This window comes from Python bivittatus, unplaced genomic scaffold (genome assembly GCF_059951505.1).
Source record: "Python bivittatus isolate LINGU-HERP-01145 unplaced genomic scaffold, Pbiv_v1 ctg000610_np1212, whole genome shotgun sequence".
In the NCBI taxonomy this organism is placed as follows: domain Eukaryota; kingdom Metazoa; phylum Chordata; class Lepidosauria; order Squamata; family Pythonidae; genus Python; species Python bivittatus.
The window spans coordinates 46,754,166-46,774,555 of record NW_028277088.1 but is presented as its reverse complement, the minus strand read 5'-3'; the positions used below and the strand labels follow the sequence as shown (position 1 = coordinate 46,774,555).

At 35.2% G+C, this 20,390-nt stretch overlaps 1 protein-coding gene across 1 annotated transcript in view; it reads right to left on the bottom strand.

Moving 5' to 3' along the window:
* ARPP21 (cAMP regulated phosphoprotein 21) overlaps nucleotides 1-20,390 on the bottom strand; it is a 144,000-nt gene that overhangs the window by 34,591 nt on the left and 89,019 nt on the right. Inside the window, exons 13-18 of the mRNA XM_088150953.1 lie at nucleotides 20,324-20,377; nucleotides 19,117-19,349; nucleotides 9,105-9,317; nucleotides 7,224-7,387; nucleotides 5,569-5,673; nucleotides 3,067-3,324 (exon numbers count right to left, since the gene is read on the bottom strand). Of these exons, the coding sequence (XP_088007079.1) occupies nucleotides 3,067-3,324; nucleotides 5,569-5,673; nucleotides 7,224-7,387; nucleotides 9,105-9,317; nucleotides 19,117-19,349; nucleotides 20,324-20,377 (1,027 nt within the window). The remainder of the gene's footprint in view (nucleotides 1-3,066; nucleotides 3,325-5,568; nucleotides 5,674-7,223; nucleotides 7,388-9,104; nucleotides 9,318-19,116; nucleotides 19,350-20,323; nucleotides 20,378-20,390) is intronic.

Sequence of the window (20,390 nt, the reverse complement as noted above, 5' to 3'; positions counted from 1 at the left end):
TATTAATAATTAAAGTAATAACTATTAATATGAATCACTTATAAAATAAGGAACTCAATTTATAAAATTATTGATTCCTCCTATAGATTTAAACATAAAACCATTCTGTCTCACAAACTTCTCTTTTGTACATGTATATTCTCATAAATATATAGCGGTACAAGAGGATTCTGTAATAAGTTCTGTAGGAGTCAGTGGTTGTACTCCCAGGGAAGTATGCCCAACCAATTGCTGTACTGAGGATGATCAATTTAGCAATCATTAAAATATGGTGGTAATGCTGCAAATACAAGGAAACTGAGCAAGTCCCATTGATTTCAGTGGCTCTTATTTCCTGGTGAAAATGCTTAGGACTTCAGTTCAGTCAGCATGCTAGCCTCACTTCTTCCTCAACATATTGCCTTCATATATAGAGAGCGCCTGTAATGGGGAACCTCTCTATACATGGAAGTGTCGCCAATTAAGAAGCCTTATTTTCTACAGTCCTCATTGGCATGGGAGATTCCATGAAAGGAGAAAGCTTTCTACATCCTCACTCATCCTTAACCTATGAAAACAAGAGGAATATGAGTTAGTAGATCTTGACTAACACAGGCAGCAGTTTCTTTCCACCTCATGCCTATTATTAGCTACTTGCTTTCCACCTGTTCATTTGCTTTTAGCTGATGCTAGCTTTAACTGAGTCTCTCTCCATTGCTGTATTCTCAATTAACGTAAGACTACCTTCACCCAATTCGTGAGTATTTGAGAAAAAAAAACAATCTTCCTCTTCTATTAAATTATTTGGAATGATGAGCATTTGTTGCTAAGTGAATTCATAGGTTATTTTCACAGCATGTTGGAAATTGTTACTTTGATTTTATCAACTCTTTGGTTAATCCGGAAATGATTTTCCTTATTAATATTTACAACAGTCTTGCTTGGTCGTTAATTCCAATAATTATTGAGAATAAACTTTGAAATTGATTTGTATTTATGTTGTGTCTTTACTGGATTTTGGTAAAGCATCCCAACTGGAATCTGCTTCTCATCTATGTCTCATGTTCTGAGCATGAAGTTTGTATGCTCAATTTGTCTCTTCTCTTAGAGTCAAAGAAGATGTTGGTTATTATAATTAGAATCAAGGTGAGTCAGAAGCTTTTGCTTCCTCTTTTGCTGAACAAATAATTTTCTGTTTGGCTTGTTTTAAGCAAATCACAATTAAACTTAACTACAATTCATTCATTTGGGTGAAACAACCAGCTGTGATTAAGCTACAGCAGAAACAAAGTTCCTCGAGTACTCTTTCCAGACATATAAAGCAGTGAGAGAGAAAAGCTGAGTTCTGCAGTGGATCCTTTCAGCCAACACTTTTTAAAAAAAATTACCTGATTTATTGACCACCCCAATCCCAAAAGTCTATAGGCAATATCTACCTACCTACCTACCTATCACATCATATTCAATTATACATTTGTATATATGGCAACATCAACCACAAAACATACTCCCTGTTTAAGTGGTCTGGGTGTTCCATTCTCAGAAACCCTTCACACATTCCATCTGTCATAATGCCACATATATCGCTAGTTGTAGTTAAAGCTGCTATATATTTATCTTCTAACTTTATAAGTTGGACCTTCTATTTGAAAAAGAAAAAAATATTTAATATATGCAGGTAGAGTAGAAAAATAAGAATGCTATTTGACTATTTTCTATTTCAAGAGAATACTAAGAAAAGTAAAGATATCCTTGGGACAAGCTCAAATTCTGGTGCTTACTGGATATGTCCTTGTAATATCTCTCAGAAATGATATCAAAGTGCTTTAGCAATGCCTTATCTTGGGATGCTTTCCAATGTCCCAGACTAGCTTATAGTCCTAGAATTTCCTATTAGTGTCCCATCAATTTTCTAACCAGATCTGATCCTGCTGAGCTTCAATCACAATCCGCCAAGGATAGCTAGGTGCTCAATTTCTGAGCAACATAACAATAGTTCTTCAAATCATTTGAAAAGGCTTAGGAATAATCCACAACATAAGTGAAAATCACTGCTCTCCTATTCATAAGAAATAATTGACACAAATACAATCATGGAAAAGACTTGCTTTAAACCCATTAGGAGGCAAAAATGAATGTAGAAGATAAGGCAAGTAGTAAAGAAGCTCAAACTACTGTACAAGAATGTTATATTTTGAACTATAGCTTTTTAATAGAAAAGTATTTGGTAAAATTTATCTAGAAAACTTGGCTTCTGGTCAATAATCAAATTCCTTATTCTGTTGCGATGTTCGAGAGGCAGCCTCGGATGTTTGCTGGAGACAGTAAAGCTTAATCAGTTTATAGGAAGACAGTACACATTACAGATCTGCCATGCCCTATGTATTTCCAATCAATTAAATATGATTCATGACTATTACTACCACCAGAGGCAATGTGGCAGATTGGTCTCCACACACCATAAAAAAGGGAACCACAGATGCACGATCTACTTTCCTCTGAAATAATAATCATGCGCAGATATATCCTGAAACACAGCAATACATTTCCTGCGTTAATTTTAACGGATGAATTATGAGTATAGATCATTTGACCTCTCATCCCTATATTCAGCAGCTGAATGTGTGGATTCCTCCATTAAGGTAAAAGGTGATTAATCAATTATCGATCCATTCACACATATAAATCTGTATGTCATGCTAAAAGAATGAGCGATAGCAGATATCCAAAGTGGTGAGAATAATTGCTGCAATAAAAGAGAAACTCTAAGAGCAACCTGTACACTTAACTAATGCACTTGTGTTAAATAAATGACAGATATACAAAGCAATAAGAGGACAGAGGCCAGTCTTCTCATAATAATGTTTATTGGATAGTTGTGTTTTTTCACGCAGAAACCTCTACTATCCCATTAACAGACCTCATGAATATTTCACTGCTGATAAGTTCATGCAGTAGTGTTATTGCATTTCTAAAATTGTTGCTTCACTATTATTTTACTCAAGCTTATGTTGCTAAAATGTTACCAAATTGACGCCAAAATAAAAAAAAGAGTAAGACAGAAAACAATCAGAAATAGATGCTCACCTGAGCAGATGGTGGTTGTTGTACATATCCCTGGGGTGGTGGTGGTGGGTGTACTTGAGAGGATACTGGTGGACCAGAACCTGTAAAACCTCCAGCAGGAAGTTGCTGGCTTGGGGGTGCAATGACATAACCAGTCTGTGTGGGAGTCTGTTGTATAATAGGTGATGGATAGACAGGACCAGAAGGTGAATCGGGATTGTCTCCTGATGACTGACGGCTTAAGCTTATCTGGCTAAACTGTGTTGTGATGTCATCTCGCTGTAAGGAAAAGTCAGATGAGAATGATCAACAAAGAACACTGCAGAGGATATTTGGAAAACAAAACAAGACAAAAAAATGGATTCAAACGAGCAGCTACAAGAAGCAGAAATTTAAGCACATATACTCTACAAAAACAATTCAATGAACCCCCCCCAAAAAAACCCCAAGCCAAATTTAACATTATAAAAATCTAAACTTCAAGAAACTTAAACAGTGAATTCTACATTAGCCTTGGTAACAATTGGTGGGCCCTTCCTTTTTGGAACTGATCTAATGATACCTATATATCTGTAGACCACAGAAGCATTTTTCTAGCCATTCAGAAGATAAAAACATCTTATATTAAAAAAAATACTACCTAGTATATTTTTGGCATAGCTATACAAAAATCCTATAGAGTCCAATATGTCTGATTACCTCACTCAAGGTTTTAAGGGAGTTCTCCATTCCCTGAGAAAAATCTATTGGTTCTCCTAAAGAAATCCAGATGAAAGGCTTCATCTAGAAATTACTCAAAGTAATTCTCAATGAAGTAAAATATTAATATTGCTAAGAAAAACTTCTATTGTGCATTGCCCATAAATAAATAGAATTCTAAAAGAATGTCCTGTTGTAGTCTTCATTTTGAACTTTCAAGGGATATTCAGTTTTGCTTCTATTTTTCTTTAAAGACTAGAATAAAAGATCAATGCTTTAGAATACCTATTAAAGGGTAGAAAATGATGGGAGAAAAGGAAATAAAAAGAAAGGGAAAAGACCATATGCCCTCTTATCTAGCCTATTAAAATGTCAGCTATCATCTGTAGTCATTTAATAGTGATCCTCAAACTACATGTCAAAGTTAGCTGCCCATTGGCAGTTTTTCAGATGGGGCCCAATGTCACAAGGCATAACATCATGAGAATCGCTTCTGCCTTAATGTTTCCCCAACTTCTTCCTCTGTGACATTTACATCCTTTCCCATTTTTCCCTTGAGCAACTGCTTGACTAGAGTACCTATGCTAGACTATAAAAAGCTCATCAGGCTGCCTGGTCCAATCATATCAGAGTTAGAAAAATGAACTTGACAGCAGGCTGACACACATATGCTTATACAGGGAATGCTCTATGTGTTTTGGCTTGTATGTGTTGTATTCATGTGTGCAAGGAGGTACCACTTAATTCTTGAGGAGTGCTTACAACAGTGAGAAATAGCTTTTGTCATCTGTCCTTATCTACATTTCTTCACCTGTTCTCTGGCTTCTGCATAAGGATCAGTAGTCCTGGCTACTGAAATGGGCAGCACTGAGGTCCTTTTGGCTTAAGAAAATTTCAACAGTTGATTGGGATGCAAAACTGTTGAAGAATCCAAGGAGGTACAGTTCCTAAAACTGTGCTGTATAGGCTGAGCAAGGTATATGTGGATTCTCCTCCATTATTCCAAGTTGTGCTTCATGGTTGCCTGCCTGCAACATAATCCATGACTGTCCTTCTATGGTTTTTGTTTTAAATGGATCCCTAAAAATGTTTGTACAATGATGACTCAATGTTAAAGAAATCTTACTGAAACCAGTGGAAAAAACAAGCACTCAATCTATGACTATGTATTCAAAAGACACAAAGAATTGCTCCAGAAGACAAAACAAAAAAAAAATGCAACTGATGAAGACATTTGATACTTTAGCGGTAATATATCTTTAGAACTTTTTTTTTTTTTAAATGTGCCTTCAAGTCATTTTTTACTCCTGGCAACTGCTCCCTGCAGCTTTCCTGGCAGTATTTTTTGAAAGTGGTTTGCTCTTGCCTTCTTCTTCCTCAGGCTGAGAGAAGGGACTGGCCCAAAGTCACCCAGCTCGCTTTGTGCCTAAGGGAGAACTAGAACTCCCTGTCTCCTGGTTTCTAGCTTGATACCTTAGCCACTACAACAAACCTGCTCTCATTAGAGCTTTATGTATATTCTACACAGAGAATAAAGTGAACTCATAGGATTAATTGGCAAAAATAAGAGCATTTGCCTTGTCGCTGATTAAGCTGAGATGGAACATAAACACATATTGCTTGAAATTTTGTGCCATTTTCAAAAATACTTTTGGGGCAGACTGTATGGGTCTAACTGAGGAGCAGTTCCATGGTTAATGAGCAAGGTGAGAAATGCATGGAGATAATATATCCTATTATCTGGATAACAATACAATCCAAAGAGGAGGTAGCCCCAGACAATGCAATACAACTATGTAAAAAAGTTATAAAAATCTATAATACCACAGGAAACTGCTGTGTTGGAGAAACTGCTAGAAGATGTTGGGGAGGGTAGGAAACGGCTGGGTACGGCACTGATTGGGAAGAAGGCTGGAGAGCTGAAATAGGCTGAGGAAAGAGAACAGAAAAAGGGAGAGAGATTCAATTATTGCAGCTAGAGTAAGATACACATTTTTTAATTTGTATCACACTCCAAACAATAACCTGGACATTCAGATGACACATGCCTCTCCTGACAATAAGCAAGATATGTTTGTTTCAAGACTTGATTTTCCTCTTGCATGCCTGCAGTTTCATTTTTATTAAATCCACTGGCAAAATGCCCACTTGATTTTGACTTTCAGAATGTATAAAAAGATATAGTGCTTCAGGAATAATCGTAAAACGATCGTAGCAGAAGGATCTGTAAAGCTATGTTGGAATACAGGTAAAGGTCAGTCAAGCTGACTCTTGGTAACTTGGATGCAGCCACTGGGTTTGTAAAACAGTCTGGCTTTAGTCTTGGACATATCATTCCCATTCCCCAAATTGTTCCCTTTATGGTGCAAAATAGAGGAGGGACCACCTGGTATTCTAACTTTTCATCTCTATTCTGCTAGTCTTATGTACAGAAAATGGTTAAAGCTGGAATAACCAAAGGCCATTATCTTTGGGATTGTTCATGCTAATTACTCACAGTATTGCTCCCAGGCTCTGAAATGTTTTGTGCCTTTTGATATAGATAACTATAGATCATGACATTTTTGTCTGTTGGCTGGTGTGGGTCTTCCGGGCTGTGTGGCCGTGGTCTTGAAAGCCTTCGACAATACATTTTTGTCTGTTGTTTAACCCCCTCTCTTTCCCTGCTTTTTGCTTGTCTTTTTCTCCCTTTGCCAGTTAACTGTTTTTGATGTTTGCTGATGTTTAATAAGTAAACATCAAGCTATATTTTTTTTGCAAGCTGAACTTTGTGGTGTATGTGCTTGCTCTGATCTGGATATAGGGGTTGAACAGGAGTGCTAGGTATAAACTAAACTGGAAATTTCCCATTTAGTATTGATAAAGCATTTGCTAATGATACAGCAAACTTTAGAACTGGGCTTATGAAAAATGGGCCTATAATTCTTGGCTAGAGTGTAAACCAGAACACCACTGAGCCTTATATTTTCAATAGGTTCCCAGGATGCCTTGCAAAATCTTAAATTTACTTAAGTTCTTTGAAAAGGGGTTTGCTCTGGATAAAGGTTAGAACAATTAAACAGATGACTCACTGAGATCACCATAACCAAAGATCCAATTAAAACAATGTTGGTTGTTATAACTTTAATCCACATGTAATAACCAAAATAGTAATAATAATCTTTGTTTAGTAGAAATAAATAGGTAGATTTTAATATTTTCTGATCTACTAAGCATCTACTATAACTAGTTCTACAACTTAATTTTTCCACTGACAGCTCCTTCAGTATGCAAGTTTACCTTTACACTGTTGGCAAAGTAGGAAAGTAATAGGGATGCACATTTTCTGTCATGTGCAATTTCAATATTGTTCTGAAAAATTCTACTGCCCCCAGGGAGTGTTCAGTTTTTTTTTGTTGGACTCACTGGAGGCAACAATGACTGATACTGATCCTAGTGAATTATGTAAGTCAGAAGCTCCTTCTATTGATCATTCATACCTGTGTGATAAGATGACTTGTCATTTGTTGCTGTGGTTGTTGGGCAGGTTGTTGGGATGAAGGTGGTTGTTGAGACTGTCCAACTATCTGGCTTCTAACAGGCTGCTGACCAGCTGGAGGGTGATATATAGCAGGTGTACCATCAGGGTTTACAAATGGTTGACCTGAAAAAAAATAAGCATTTAACATACTTTTAAATACAACTTCATAAAACACAGTAACTCCTAAATGACAACATCAAACTGCATATTTTGTTTCCTCATGCATTAATCGACATGCTCCATTAAACATAAAAGTATACAAGATTCTATTTGCTGGCAACATTCTAATTTAAAGGTAATCAGGTCATCCTTTTTTCATGTAAGCTTAATGTCTGTTCATCAATCATTAGTCAACTTTTTTCTTAAGATATATTTAATCAAAATTAAAATAATTCCCACCCTAGTTTCACCTGACCATCAATGCAGAGGAACAAACATTATGCAACCACTTCTTGCTTTAGGCAATAATATAGTTTGTTGTACACTATTGTACAACTTGAGAAATAAGCACATTTCAGGTTTTTAATCCTTATGCTCCTGTGAACATCCAAGTGAGGAGAGATAGGGAATAGTAATAAGTAACAAAGGATTTGTTTTCCATTAGTGAAATAAATAAATTATAGAACCTAAATAACATTTTAAATTCATAATGCTTACTCCTCTGCAGGATTCACTTATTTACTAAAATGCATTACCTATGTTGCTCCTAAGATTCCAGGCACTTTATATACATACAACAAAATAATGTAAACATCCACATCAATATAACATAGCATAAAGAACAAGCATCAAAAGAAAACCTTTGTGGGATATAAGTGACCTGTGCCATCATTCTATACTCCAATACCCTATTAAAAAGCCAGATCTTTATGATCTTCTGAAATGACAAGAATGTGGAGGCCTACGAATTACAGGGGGCAGCTTATTCCAAAGGGAGGGAGCTGGTATACAGAGGACTTTCTGTGCCTATCCCTACTTTATAACACATTGGGGGAGGGTGCACAGAACATCCCCTCCTGGATGAAAATGTGGACAAAAGGTAACACAAGACTAGCAGTAAAACTCCACTAGAAGTACAAACAGACACAGGTTCAAATTATTTAAATAACCCTGATGAATGCTTTTGCAATGTTTTATGTAGCTCAATCAGTATATTGGTCTTCTCTTGACAGAGGGTGGGACATCTTTCACTCTCCAGATGTTCCTGAATTATGGCTCCCAGCATCCCTTACATGCAGTTTAGGGTTATTTAATTACGGCTACTGGATGAACATGAGTTGTCCAGCCCTCTCTAAGAGAGTATGGTCCCATTTGGGTGTTCAGGTGGTTCAGTACAGCATTCTATAATGCATTTTTGGACATATGTGGATTCCTACTATTGAATATAATTGGTTCTTTTCATAAGAAGTCTTCATTGTCTTTACAATATTAAATAGCAAATATTTGAACTAGATACATTTTAAAAAAATTCTACCAAACCTGCTGGTAGAGAAATTAGACGATTTTGCTCTATTACTGGCTCATCAACCATTATGATGTCCAATTACATTTTGTCAGACCCTTGGCTGACGCATGCTTGGTGTTATTTGCCTTAATTAACTATTTCAGTTGCTACTCCTTTTTAATTTTTTAAAAATGAATTACAATTAAAAATATATTTATTTTAAAGGTTGGTTGCACTGATAACTTTGATGCATGCTATACTGGGTATTGCTATAAGTGTTTTAACAATAACTGGTATCCATCGCTTAAAAACTGTAATAATTGTCAGCACACTTTTTTTAAAGGGCCATGATTTGTTAAAAGTAACAGGAAGAATGAGAAAGACAATCAGGCTGACCTGTGTGTGGATTGAGCAGAATACTTCCTGGCGGTATCCCTGCAGCTTCAAGTGGAAGTATGATATAGCTGGTGTTGCTTGGTACCCCCTGACCACCTATCCCATTCTCTGTATAGGATATACTATTTGAAGATGTGGCTGTAACTCCAGGGACAGGCTGATGTGTTCGGGACAGAGATCCTGAGGACCCAGCGCTGCTGGAAGACTCTGAACCTATAAAACAAATTTTCACTTTTTATTACAAGAATTTATTTTCAGGGCACTCATGGAGAGAACACAGCCTACAACTTCTACATGACAGATACAATACATGTACCCTCATCCACAGTTCCCTCACCCTCAAATTTTATGAATGCTAAGCGTAGGGTTAACTGGGGTGGTACAAACATCTTAAGATTTGACACTTATTAAAACAATTTAGAAAGGTCATTGTTGTTGGAGTCAGCAGCACCCATACTTTATCCAACAGGAGTAAAAACAAAGAAAAGGTAGAACAATGGGTATAACACAACCTACCTACACAAGGTGAACAACTAAATAAATATATACAAATCAGAGCTAACTTTAAAACAGTGTCTTGGTAGAATGGTGTTACATTTTATTTAACCAGTTCATGCTTGAATACATTCCAATTTAACTTGTCCAATAATTTCATTTGGAAGTAGGGCTATACCTAGGACTGAAAATGTATATTAGTTAATATTGCAGGTTAATCAATTAAAGTTTTAGTGAATAATACATTGAAACAAACATTTACTAGTTTGATGATTATGAAAAGAATTCCATTTTTTGAGGCCAATTTGTTAATGCTTTTTAAATACATAACATAGCACAAAAAAGAAATGTGAGATGAGAGTTTTCTTTCTAAGAACAAATATTAGTTTTTGTTTTTTTTCAGATCTTAAGATTTCAAACTTCCTTTCTTATCTAATACAGGTAGTCCTCACCAACTGCCTCATTTGGCAACCATTCAAAGTTACAACAGTGTAAAAAGATAGCTTTGCAACCAATCCTTGCATTTATGCTTGTTGCAGCATCCTGCAGTCACAGGATCAACATCTGTACGCTTTGCAACTGCCTTGCGACAAGCAGACTTAATAGAGGTAGAAGTAAAATTCTAAATTGCAGTCACAATGATGACTCACTTAATGACCAAAGGGGAAGTGAGGTTGTAAGCCCATCAGGGTCTTCTGTTTAGTGACTATGGCACTTACTGATGGAGTCCCAATTGTGGTTGCCAAGTGGGGACTACCAGTAAGCACTTATTAACTTTTGGTAATATAGAAATACATTTAATAATAGATCTATTAATGTAACAACTAATTAAAAGGAAGATAATAATTCAACAATTATTGAACTGATTCTTTAGTTAAATAATTAATTATAATAATTGCCTCTAAACATTTTTTACTGTTTATTACTTTCCACATGTTCACACACATAGATTTAAAAAGTACAGATTTTGAAATTCAATTACTGACATACTTTTTCACCTATTTTAATATTTCTTTCTGTTCAAAGGCTATAATTAAAATGAACAAAACATAAAGGTTTAATCCTGAAATATTCATTATGTTCCACACTTACTATGTATCTTCCTTCTACTTCTATTATATCTTGCGAATTCCTTTCCATGCAAACTAAAACTTGTTTCATGCCTTCTGTGCTGGTTTGATACTCATGTCAGATTCTGTTTTCAGTTCATCAAGAACTATCCTATGCACTCTTATTTGATTTCTGAATGTCATCCATTAAATAATCAACCACACAAATAACTAGGGCTGTGGAATAGTTTGTGTTCGGATTGGAAGAGGTACTTCAGAAAGTGTGGGAGTACAAATGCAGCATTTGTCTGCAATTTATTAAAGGAGCCCCCTTGTTTTCCAGAATCTACTTTACGTTTCCAAGTTAAAAAACAAACCTCTGACACTTTACTACAACACTAGCAATATTCATTCAGTAATAGGTAGACTTAGACTTAGACTCATGTAAGTATAGTAAAACAATGTCCAAATATTTTAAGATATGGGGTACTGCTAACAAAGAAATGGAAAATCCACATGTTGATTTTTCCAAAATCCCAGTACTGTAATTCTACTGGTGCATTACATTACATAATCTTAATTGAACACTTTGATGTCATAAATTACAGGATTGTAGCTCTAGTGATTTCTTAAATTATTAATCTCCTTCCAGCCTTAGTATTGATTTACAGTTTTAATAATGCAGCTCTCTATATCCATTATAGTTCACAATGTATAAGCAACAGATAGTATGTTACAGGCAAGAGACAAGCTATGCTTTTAAATTAAAATAGGGTTTTTTTTGTCTTTGATAGAACCATAATATGTGATAAACAGTTAAGAACAATGACAGAATAAGTATTATGTTTAGAATTGTTCAGTTAACCCGGGCGTCTGTGGGAGGAATGATGGACCAAAGAGACGACCACAGCAAAGATCAAGGAACTTGTGAGTAGACCGGTCCCTTGGAACATCTCTAGACAAGGAAAGGATGGGAGATTGCCCACATGAGGTCCAGACAGCTGCATTCCACAGGGAGACTGCAGGACAGCAGTCTCCCATGGATGTAAGTGCTGGGAGATGACAGAAATAGCCAACTTGTTTGCAACCATAGTTGGCACCTTTTAAAGGACACTAAGTTCACTAACCTCATTTTCTAATCACTTTTGGAAATTGCTTATTAACTACTTTTAAGCTATTAGAGACATTTGGAACCATATGTTTGAAAATGCTGGATGACTTTGCCTTCAATCTTGAATAAAAGAAAAAATTAATCATAAGCTTAAGAATTTAAAGAATTTGAAATGAACAGCAAAAAACCAACTAAGATTTTGATTTTAGAAAGTTATAAGCAGACTAAGGGTCCAGATAAATTTGGAATATAGAAATGTTTTCAATAAGATTTTGGAATGATAAAGAACAAATTATTTTCTCGTGGGAAATAGACCTCTTTTTTTATTTTTGCAAGACATAACAAAGATAAGTAATTTTACGATTTTAAAAACTGAACACTAGAGGGGACTAAAGATTCTAGGCAGAGGAAAAAAACCACAAGCCTAACTTTTGTGTTATTAACTGGGACCTACAAAATGATGCAAAACATTATCAAATTGAAAATATTAAAGGAGACTTTTGAAGAATGGTGCCAGAAATTAACAGCCACAATATCAACAGTGTCAGTCATGATGTCTGCCTCTATGGATAGAATACGATCAAAAGATGCTATTGAAGATATGACAGATGTGGAACAAATTTTATCTGACAAGATAGAGATGGCACTGAAAGTGGATTTACAAATGACAGGTCAAAACAACAACTTGGAAAAGGAAACTGGCTGATGTTTTAAAAAACAAAAGGGAAATATAAATGATAAACCAAGAAAGTGACCTGGATAATTTTTTCTTATTGGATTTACAAAAGTGGTTTGTTAAAGACCTGGAGAACTCTGTGCAATGCGATAAAGAAGAATTGAAGAGAAATCAAATCCTATGACAATGTTTGAATGAACTAAAGATTAAGTCTGTTAGAAGTAAAAGGAAGGAATATAAAGTTGTTTATGTGACCAAGGTTAAAACAAGGTATGTTGTTACTTCTGGCAACCCTTTATGGACTTTCTGCTGACACCAGGACTGAAAAGATGTTTTATGGATTTGTTTATAGATAAGGGATGGGACATGGGATGAAGAGATAATTGTTTGTAACCTTAGAAGGGGTGAAGAATCTCTAAATTTGTTTATACTTGTGATGAAGGTTGGAAGTAACTTCTTTACATATTTCTTTTCTCTTCATTATATTCTTACTTTTCTCTTTCTTCTCTGTTTTTCTTTCTTCCTTGCACTTTTTTACTTTCATTCTATTATCTTGTTTTTAAGTTTAGTTTGTATTAGATTTTACTATTATAATCAAAAGTCTTAATAAAAACTCTTAATAAAAATATATTGTTCAGTTAATCCAATGAGTGAATATTGGCATATCAAATATTTTGGAGTTCTATTTTTTGTTGATTGCTTCATAGACCAACATTTTAGAAATAAATATGTAGATTACTTCAGAACATTTAGGGTAACAGTGGAGAACTTTTCAATGGACATGGGCAGCATTTCTTTTTCACATCTTAGTACTACAGTGGGCAGAGCCATAGCATCATAACATCATGATTTGATAAGGCCAGATTGTCACCTAGTTGTATGTTACTGTTTTTTTTTTTAAAAGAAAAACTTTTTTTTTCTTTGTTAAAGCAATTTAAAAGTTTATATATTTTTTTTCTTCTTTTTTGAATGCAGGGGAGATTTGTTATCATTGATTTGGTAACCTGCTGCAAAACTTTAGCGCCATGATGTTTAGAAGGTTGGGAATATGCAAAACAGTACAGTAGTTCAGGGGACTACAGACAGTCCCAGTCCACAAACTACGGAGACATACCCAATTTAGTGTGGTGAATTTAGTATATGCTATTTATAATATTGACTGGGGTACAGAAGGTGTAATAAAAATAATTTGATTGATACAAAGCCTGTCAACATCAAACAGGTTTCAATGCCTCTCTCTCTATATATCATATTCATGGTGTGGGTATCTGTACAATGCCTTATTTCCCTTGTCAGCTGGGATATAAGTAATGGTAACAAATAAATACAAATACATAGGATGACAAAAGAAATTATTGATGGCTTTAGGCTAATTTTTCTAACTTAGTGCAGTTCAACCTAGATGCTAGTTATGCTCTTTGTGCCAAAATGTAATGTCTGCTGATTACCATGTTAAATTTTAAAGGACAAATAAGATTTCCCACACTCATTCATCCAATTTCCTAAGAAAGAACTACTGAGGGAGAAGGTTAAAACATATCAAACTGCTCTTGTAATTTTACAATTTTTTACATAAGTCTCTCCATTTGGAGGCAGATTTTTAAGGACCAAACTCCAAGTATATACATGGACATCTACATGGAAGAGGAGCAAGTGACAAAATATGCATCATGTCAGAAATTAGTACATAAGGTTCAGATTTGCATCATGAAGGCACTGTGACTAAGTTGCCATTTGAAGATAATATCCATTTGCTAAAGGCACCCGTGGGATTGTAACCTGGAAAAACGCCTCTACCCCAATTTTCTTTTTAAATATGATTGAATATATCTCTTCTAGTTCAACATCAATTTAAAACTCTAATATTTTCAAAAACAATTATAGATGAAATTTACTATTTTCCACAGTGGTATTTTGATAAAAAGAAACTAATCAAAGAACGTTTGCTTTGTGGTTTCCAAATTATCGTTTCAAACAGTTTTGAACAGGAAACTTTTCAAAATACCTTGAGTGCAAAATTACTGTTTTGTGCATCCTGAAAGTGTTGCAACAGTGTTTTTAGCTCAATACACATAGAACAGGCTCCAAACAGCCTATTTTGCATTCATAGCAGCAATTTCACACTCAAAATAGGAAGTTTTGGAAGTCTGATGCTTGAAATAGTTTGAAACACATTGTTTTGCTCTCTATATAATGATTAGAATTATAAGATGCATTTATTGTGCATTGGTATTCCAAATGCAGATTGGGGCATTTATCATTCATTGTATAAATCTACTTGGACAGTCTAACAACCTATGTTGGGTATATTTGTATAGGTATTTAAATTTAATTATCTACTTTCTTGCAGCAATTCTGTCCTTAATCAGAGAAATCAAGAGGTTCTACACTTATAGTCTGATTCTCAGCCACTGGTCACTTACAGTTTACTGAAAATATTGAACCTGACTCCCATAAGAATAGACTAATGTACTTGATGGATCAGACCCAGTCCAGTCTACTCCAGCATTCTTTTTCCAACAATGGCTAGGATTCGGTATTCAGTGATTTCTTTTCTCTACATAGGTAAGTTTCATTCAATATCACAGCTGTACCTTTCCACCAAGGATCATTTTAACTCCTTTTAGGAAAAATTACAAATTAATACTTCTGAGAAATGAACTTAGAGTCTAGAATAGTTTCTATATAACTTGAAAAATATATGTTAACATTTATGGGTGTAATTGGCTTTATGGGAACTTAAAAGAACAGGTTGAAGAGAATGTATTTTCTAAAAAATTCTGAATAGTTATTCTTATCACCCAGCAGTCATTTCTGGGATTTTTCCTCAATCAGCCTGACTCATTGACTCTTCTTCAATCAGCCTGAAAGCTATATGTTTATTTTGACAACCAATCTTGTCTCCCCCTCCCCCGAGTTTCTACAGCTTTTTTCATTTCCAGAATCTTGACAATCTTTCAAAATTATGGATGAAAAGAGGAAATACACACCCATCTACCTAAGCTATGAAACAAACAGGATATTTTAATTTCACTGTTCCAGCTTTAACTATGTCAAGAGAAGTGATCTGAAAATGACTGAAGATTATGTGAAGGTATAAAGCAAATATTATTACATTATTCTAGGCCTCAAAGAAACATGATACATCTGCTGAATTGGTTTTAATATCAACAGTGTACAAGTTTACATTGCTTTCAGGTCAATACATCTTAATTTAGATTCTAAGTTATTATAAATTTAATAATGCATTTAGTACACCCTGTTAATGGTTTAAAATAATTCCTTAAATACTTTAAAATATAATTGCATTTTTAGTATAATTAGATTTTAGGTTTTTGATTGTAGTAAATTTTTAAAGTTGCTGATTTTTGTACAGAGTCTTGAGATTCTTTCAGATAAGGGATATGCTATATGAAATAAGTAAATTTATTTAGAAAATTTACTGCCTTCTTTTCACTATTAGAAATTTTTCTAAAGCTTAATTACAAAACAGAATACAAGCAATAAAATCACATGAAATTATAACAAATTAAAACAAGCATTGTTCGTTATTGTTTGAAGTTCGTACATTGATTTGATAGCCTTCGGATTTAGTGTTACATGCCTAAACATCAAGAACAATACACCTGTTGTTCCATGTCATTCCCCTTCTACTCTGAATATGACAGTTAAATATTTCCCTGGTTAATCAGCAAGCCATAGCCGGTGAGTTTCATCCAAACCAATAAACTATGATTTGCAAAAACCAGTAGATCCAAACTGAGCCAAATATTCAGTTCTATAATTGAAATCCACAGAGGCATTCATAAATCAGTGTTGTTTCAATAATCTTACTGAGAGCATGTTACCAGCAACCTTTGACCCCAGCTGAGTACATTATTCCTAAGTAGTTGTGCCAGGTCCAGCAATCTCTTGGCAGAACACACTTTTGATGCTGTCTTTTCAGATGCTGGCACTGGGATGCATGCATGGAGCCAGCCCTGCGGTAGGACTGGATTGAGAAAAAGTGACTGGCTCAAATTCACCCAGTGAATGGCTGGTGTGGGTCTTCCGGGCTGTGTGGTTGTCACCCAGTGAACTTCATGGTTAAGTGAAAATTTGAGCCTGCATCTTTTCTGCCCAATTGCAACTCTTATCTAGAAGCTTTAACAACCAGTCCTTGTCCCAGATAGGCTCATTGATATCTGGTATTTATATAATGATTTCATTTTTCATTTTCAGAATGGAATAGAGAGAATATGTTTTTACTATTAGCTGGAATTTTGGAGCTGCGTCACTGATTTTTTTACACAAGAAACCACTGTTCCCCATAGCTCCCTAGTATTACTTGTATTTTCATGTATTAATCTTAAATTAAAGGAAATGTTTATTAACTAGGCCATGATAGAATATATATTCATATCCCAACTATTACATATTTAGTCCAATTCCCCAAACACAATTTTACAGCTATATGTTTACTGTATTAAGTCCAGATTTCGGTGACCCTAAGGCAGATAGAGATGCTCCTGAAAACCATAGCAAAGTGAATATTTTAATTGGTTTTAGAAATCATTCAAAGCTGTAGAGAAGAAAAGTATAACCCAAACTATATATAAACTGTTCTGAACTAGTGAAGAGCCAGAGAAAAAATGTAAGCAGATCTGTTTATATTCTTCTGCTGTTTGTCTTTACTACTATTTGTCTTTACTAGTCTATAAGTTGAATAAGAACAAGATTTAATGCTGTATGCATAAGTCTCAGATCTGTTCATGTACTCCCTCCTTCATTTACTTTCTCCCCATGCACAAATTTATTGACATAACAATCAAAAGTATCACAACTGTACAGCAAGAACATTCCATTTTGGTTGGGGCAAACTGTGTATAAAAGAGGACACTACTTATCAGTGAAAACAAAATCCCTTTCATGCAGAATAATTACAGCATTTGAACATGTGAAGCCCCACTACAAAGCGAACATGGAAGTGCATTTACAGATTAAGAAAAAGACGGATTTGGGGAAAAATATAAAGATTTGTAGCTGCTCCAGCTGCTGCTAATGCCATTTGCTCCTCTCCACTTTTCCTTTGGCTAATTCCAAATCACAATTACAACTTAAAATGTAAGTATGTTTCTCGGTGTTTACTGTTTTTCCTCTTTCTTTTCCTCTTGCAACATAAAACTGCTACTGTCACCTTCCCTATTCCCCTCTTCAATGCTCTTTTAAAATGTTTCATTCATCACACTGCTGCTTCCTTCCTTTCCTTATTTTGCCTCTTTGTAGCTTCAAACTGCATGTTTCTTCACTGCCTTTACCTTATATAAAGTCACCCTTTTGTTTCTACCCTTGCTCTGCTGCTCCTGATTCTTGTGGCTTCCAATTTGCCCCCCTTTCCCCTCTGTAAAATCATCCTTTCTTGCCTTCCTTTGTAGCCAATTTTCCCTTTGGGGCTTCAATCTGCTAATCTCTTTGTTCCCTGCCACTTCTTTCTCTCTAAACTCTTGTTCTATCTCTGCCAGTGCATATAGTCCTTGTCTCCCTTCCCTGTTGCCTACAGTCTCCTATCCACTGATGCTAAAGCCCTCTTTATCCTTTTTTCTGCAATTAACAGAAGCAGGAAACTCTTGATCATCTGAAGTGAATTATTAGAGCTAATCCAGAAAGACCTGAGCAGCACATGGAGCAGAGAGGATTTTGCTTTTGAGGTGGAAAGTTTGCTCACCAAGGTAAACTGGCTTCATATCGCGTAAAGAAGGAAGCGCAGAGTGAGCAATATTAGACTTTCTTTCTAAACCACTTCAGGAAGGAAGAGGGATTTTCTTCTTTCTCCAAGAACCTTTGTTTTGAAGTCTTAACAGCCAATGATTCAGACAGTTTCTCTATAAACATTTAACATGGTTTCTACTCTGAACTATTTGTTTTCTAACCCTTTAAAACAAGCTTATTTTATTCATGAAATTTAAATTGGAAAAAATGCTAGCGAAAATAAAGAGAAAGGCTATTAACTACAACCTGAAAGGCTGTTTTTTTTTTCTTCAGTTTAGCAGCAAGAATAGATGAATGTGTGGACCTGCTTATCATCACCTATCTATTTATAGGAAAAGTGTTGAAGAATGTCTAATTTCCTGTCTTTATAATGCACCCAGCTAATGACAAATGATTGTTAGATTCCCAGCTTTCATTTTAAAAATCTGGTTTTTTACTTAACTATTCATCCTCATGTGGAGGAAGACACAATAGATCTGATCTCTGATCTTTGATAAGGCTGAGAAACCAATCCAGACCTTCTGAATTTCTACCTGCACTATTATAGAAGCTGGAATTCTGGGAAATAAGAGTGTCATAAACCGAAGCATTAGCGTAATTCCTGGTTGAGGAAAGGCGTGCTCTTGAACAGACATTCATGCATGCACATCCTTTCTCAGCCTAAGGCTGAAGAATGAATTCAAACTGTAGGTGCGGGAATCATGACTTGTAAAACCACCAGAACATACAAGACCAAACAGTCTTTACAACTTGGATTAAACAGAATATAAGATCTTCCTCTCATATTCCACTTCCCTGGGTTTGAAACGCGAATGGAAAGGGAAAGATCTTAAGCAACTCTTTTTCAATACTGAATATTTATTATAAATAGGCTTGCATGCCAAATGCTTATGCTCAGTACAGAAATATCTGCCAAACCTAATAAATACTAGCTACCTGCTTTAGACAGTTTGCCGGTACTTCTGTTACTTGATGAGCTATCTCCTCTTGTCAGAACAGTTATTCCACCAAAACTCGCTGTCTTCGTTACTGCTGGCTTCAAATTGCGATTGGAACTGTCTGAGTCCGTGCTGCTCCATGGCCTCTGGTGGTCGCTCCATTTCAATTCATTATCTGTGCTGCTTTGCCGACTACCAGATGTCTTCCCTGTGCTATCTCTGTTACCCCTACAGCATCAAAGACACAAAGACATTCAACACCAAACTCTTAGATCAACTTTCATTCTTCCTTACCTTAGGCTAAAGAAAATCTCAGCTAGATCAACTGAACCGGGTATGTATGTGCCTGGGGATGGCGGTGAGTTACTTAGTTCGTGCAGTGCAACAATAAAACCAGGATATTTAGCAAGCCATTTGTGGGCAGTCAGCCAGAAGGATAGACAAATCTATCACTTTTGCTTGTGTCACATTCAGTTTCTTAATCTCAATTTCAGTGATAGGGTTGCATTGTTTAAAGAAAAAAAATCATGATAAATATAGTTATATTGAACATATTTCCTAGTTTGGCTGAGACAAGTTGTAAAAAGTAAGCAAAAAGGATAGGACATTACGAAAAGTACACTCAATAGTACTTATATTAGAGAAAAATATATGTAAAACTATGTTTTACTATTGAGAATTGCTTGTAAAATTATATACATAAAGAATAGAACGTATTTGATGGTAGGATTTTCCAATCTTGGCAAAAATATTGGAATCAACTTCCAAAATATTCCACAATGATCATGCTGGTTGGAAGATTCTGGGAGTTAAACTCAACACATTTAGAAGTTGCCCAGGTTGGAAAAGTGCTCTAGAGAGACATGTATAAAAATATGCAAACATGTTGTTGTGTTTTTTTAATTAAATGCAAATGGAGATAAAAAGGACTTGGAGTCAGAAAAGTTTGAATTTTGGCAAAAATAAAAATCACCCACACCTAATCACAGCCTGCTTTACAGAAGTTTAAAATAATATTTATTTACAAAATTAAATATTTTTGTATTTCTTCTTAAGATTCCATATATGTGTATATATAACTTGTTTGCTTTTGTTTTTCATTCTCTGTTTTCAATATGAATTTGATCTATTTAAATAAAATAAAAAATACAAGTTCTCACAACATAAAACTGTAAATCTATATTTAAGGACACTCTGCATACCTGAAGAGCTGTCTTTTTTTGACAGTTTCATTGCACATGCTGTCATCCAAGAGTCTGATGAAAAAAG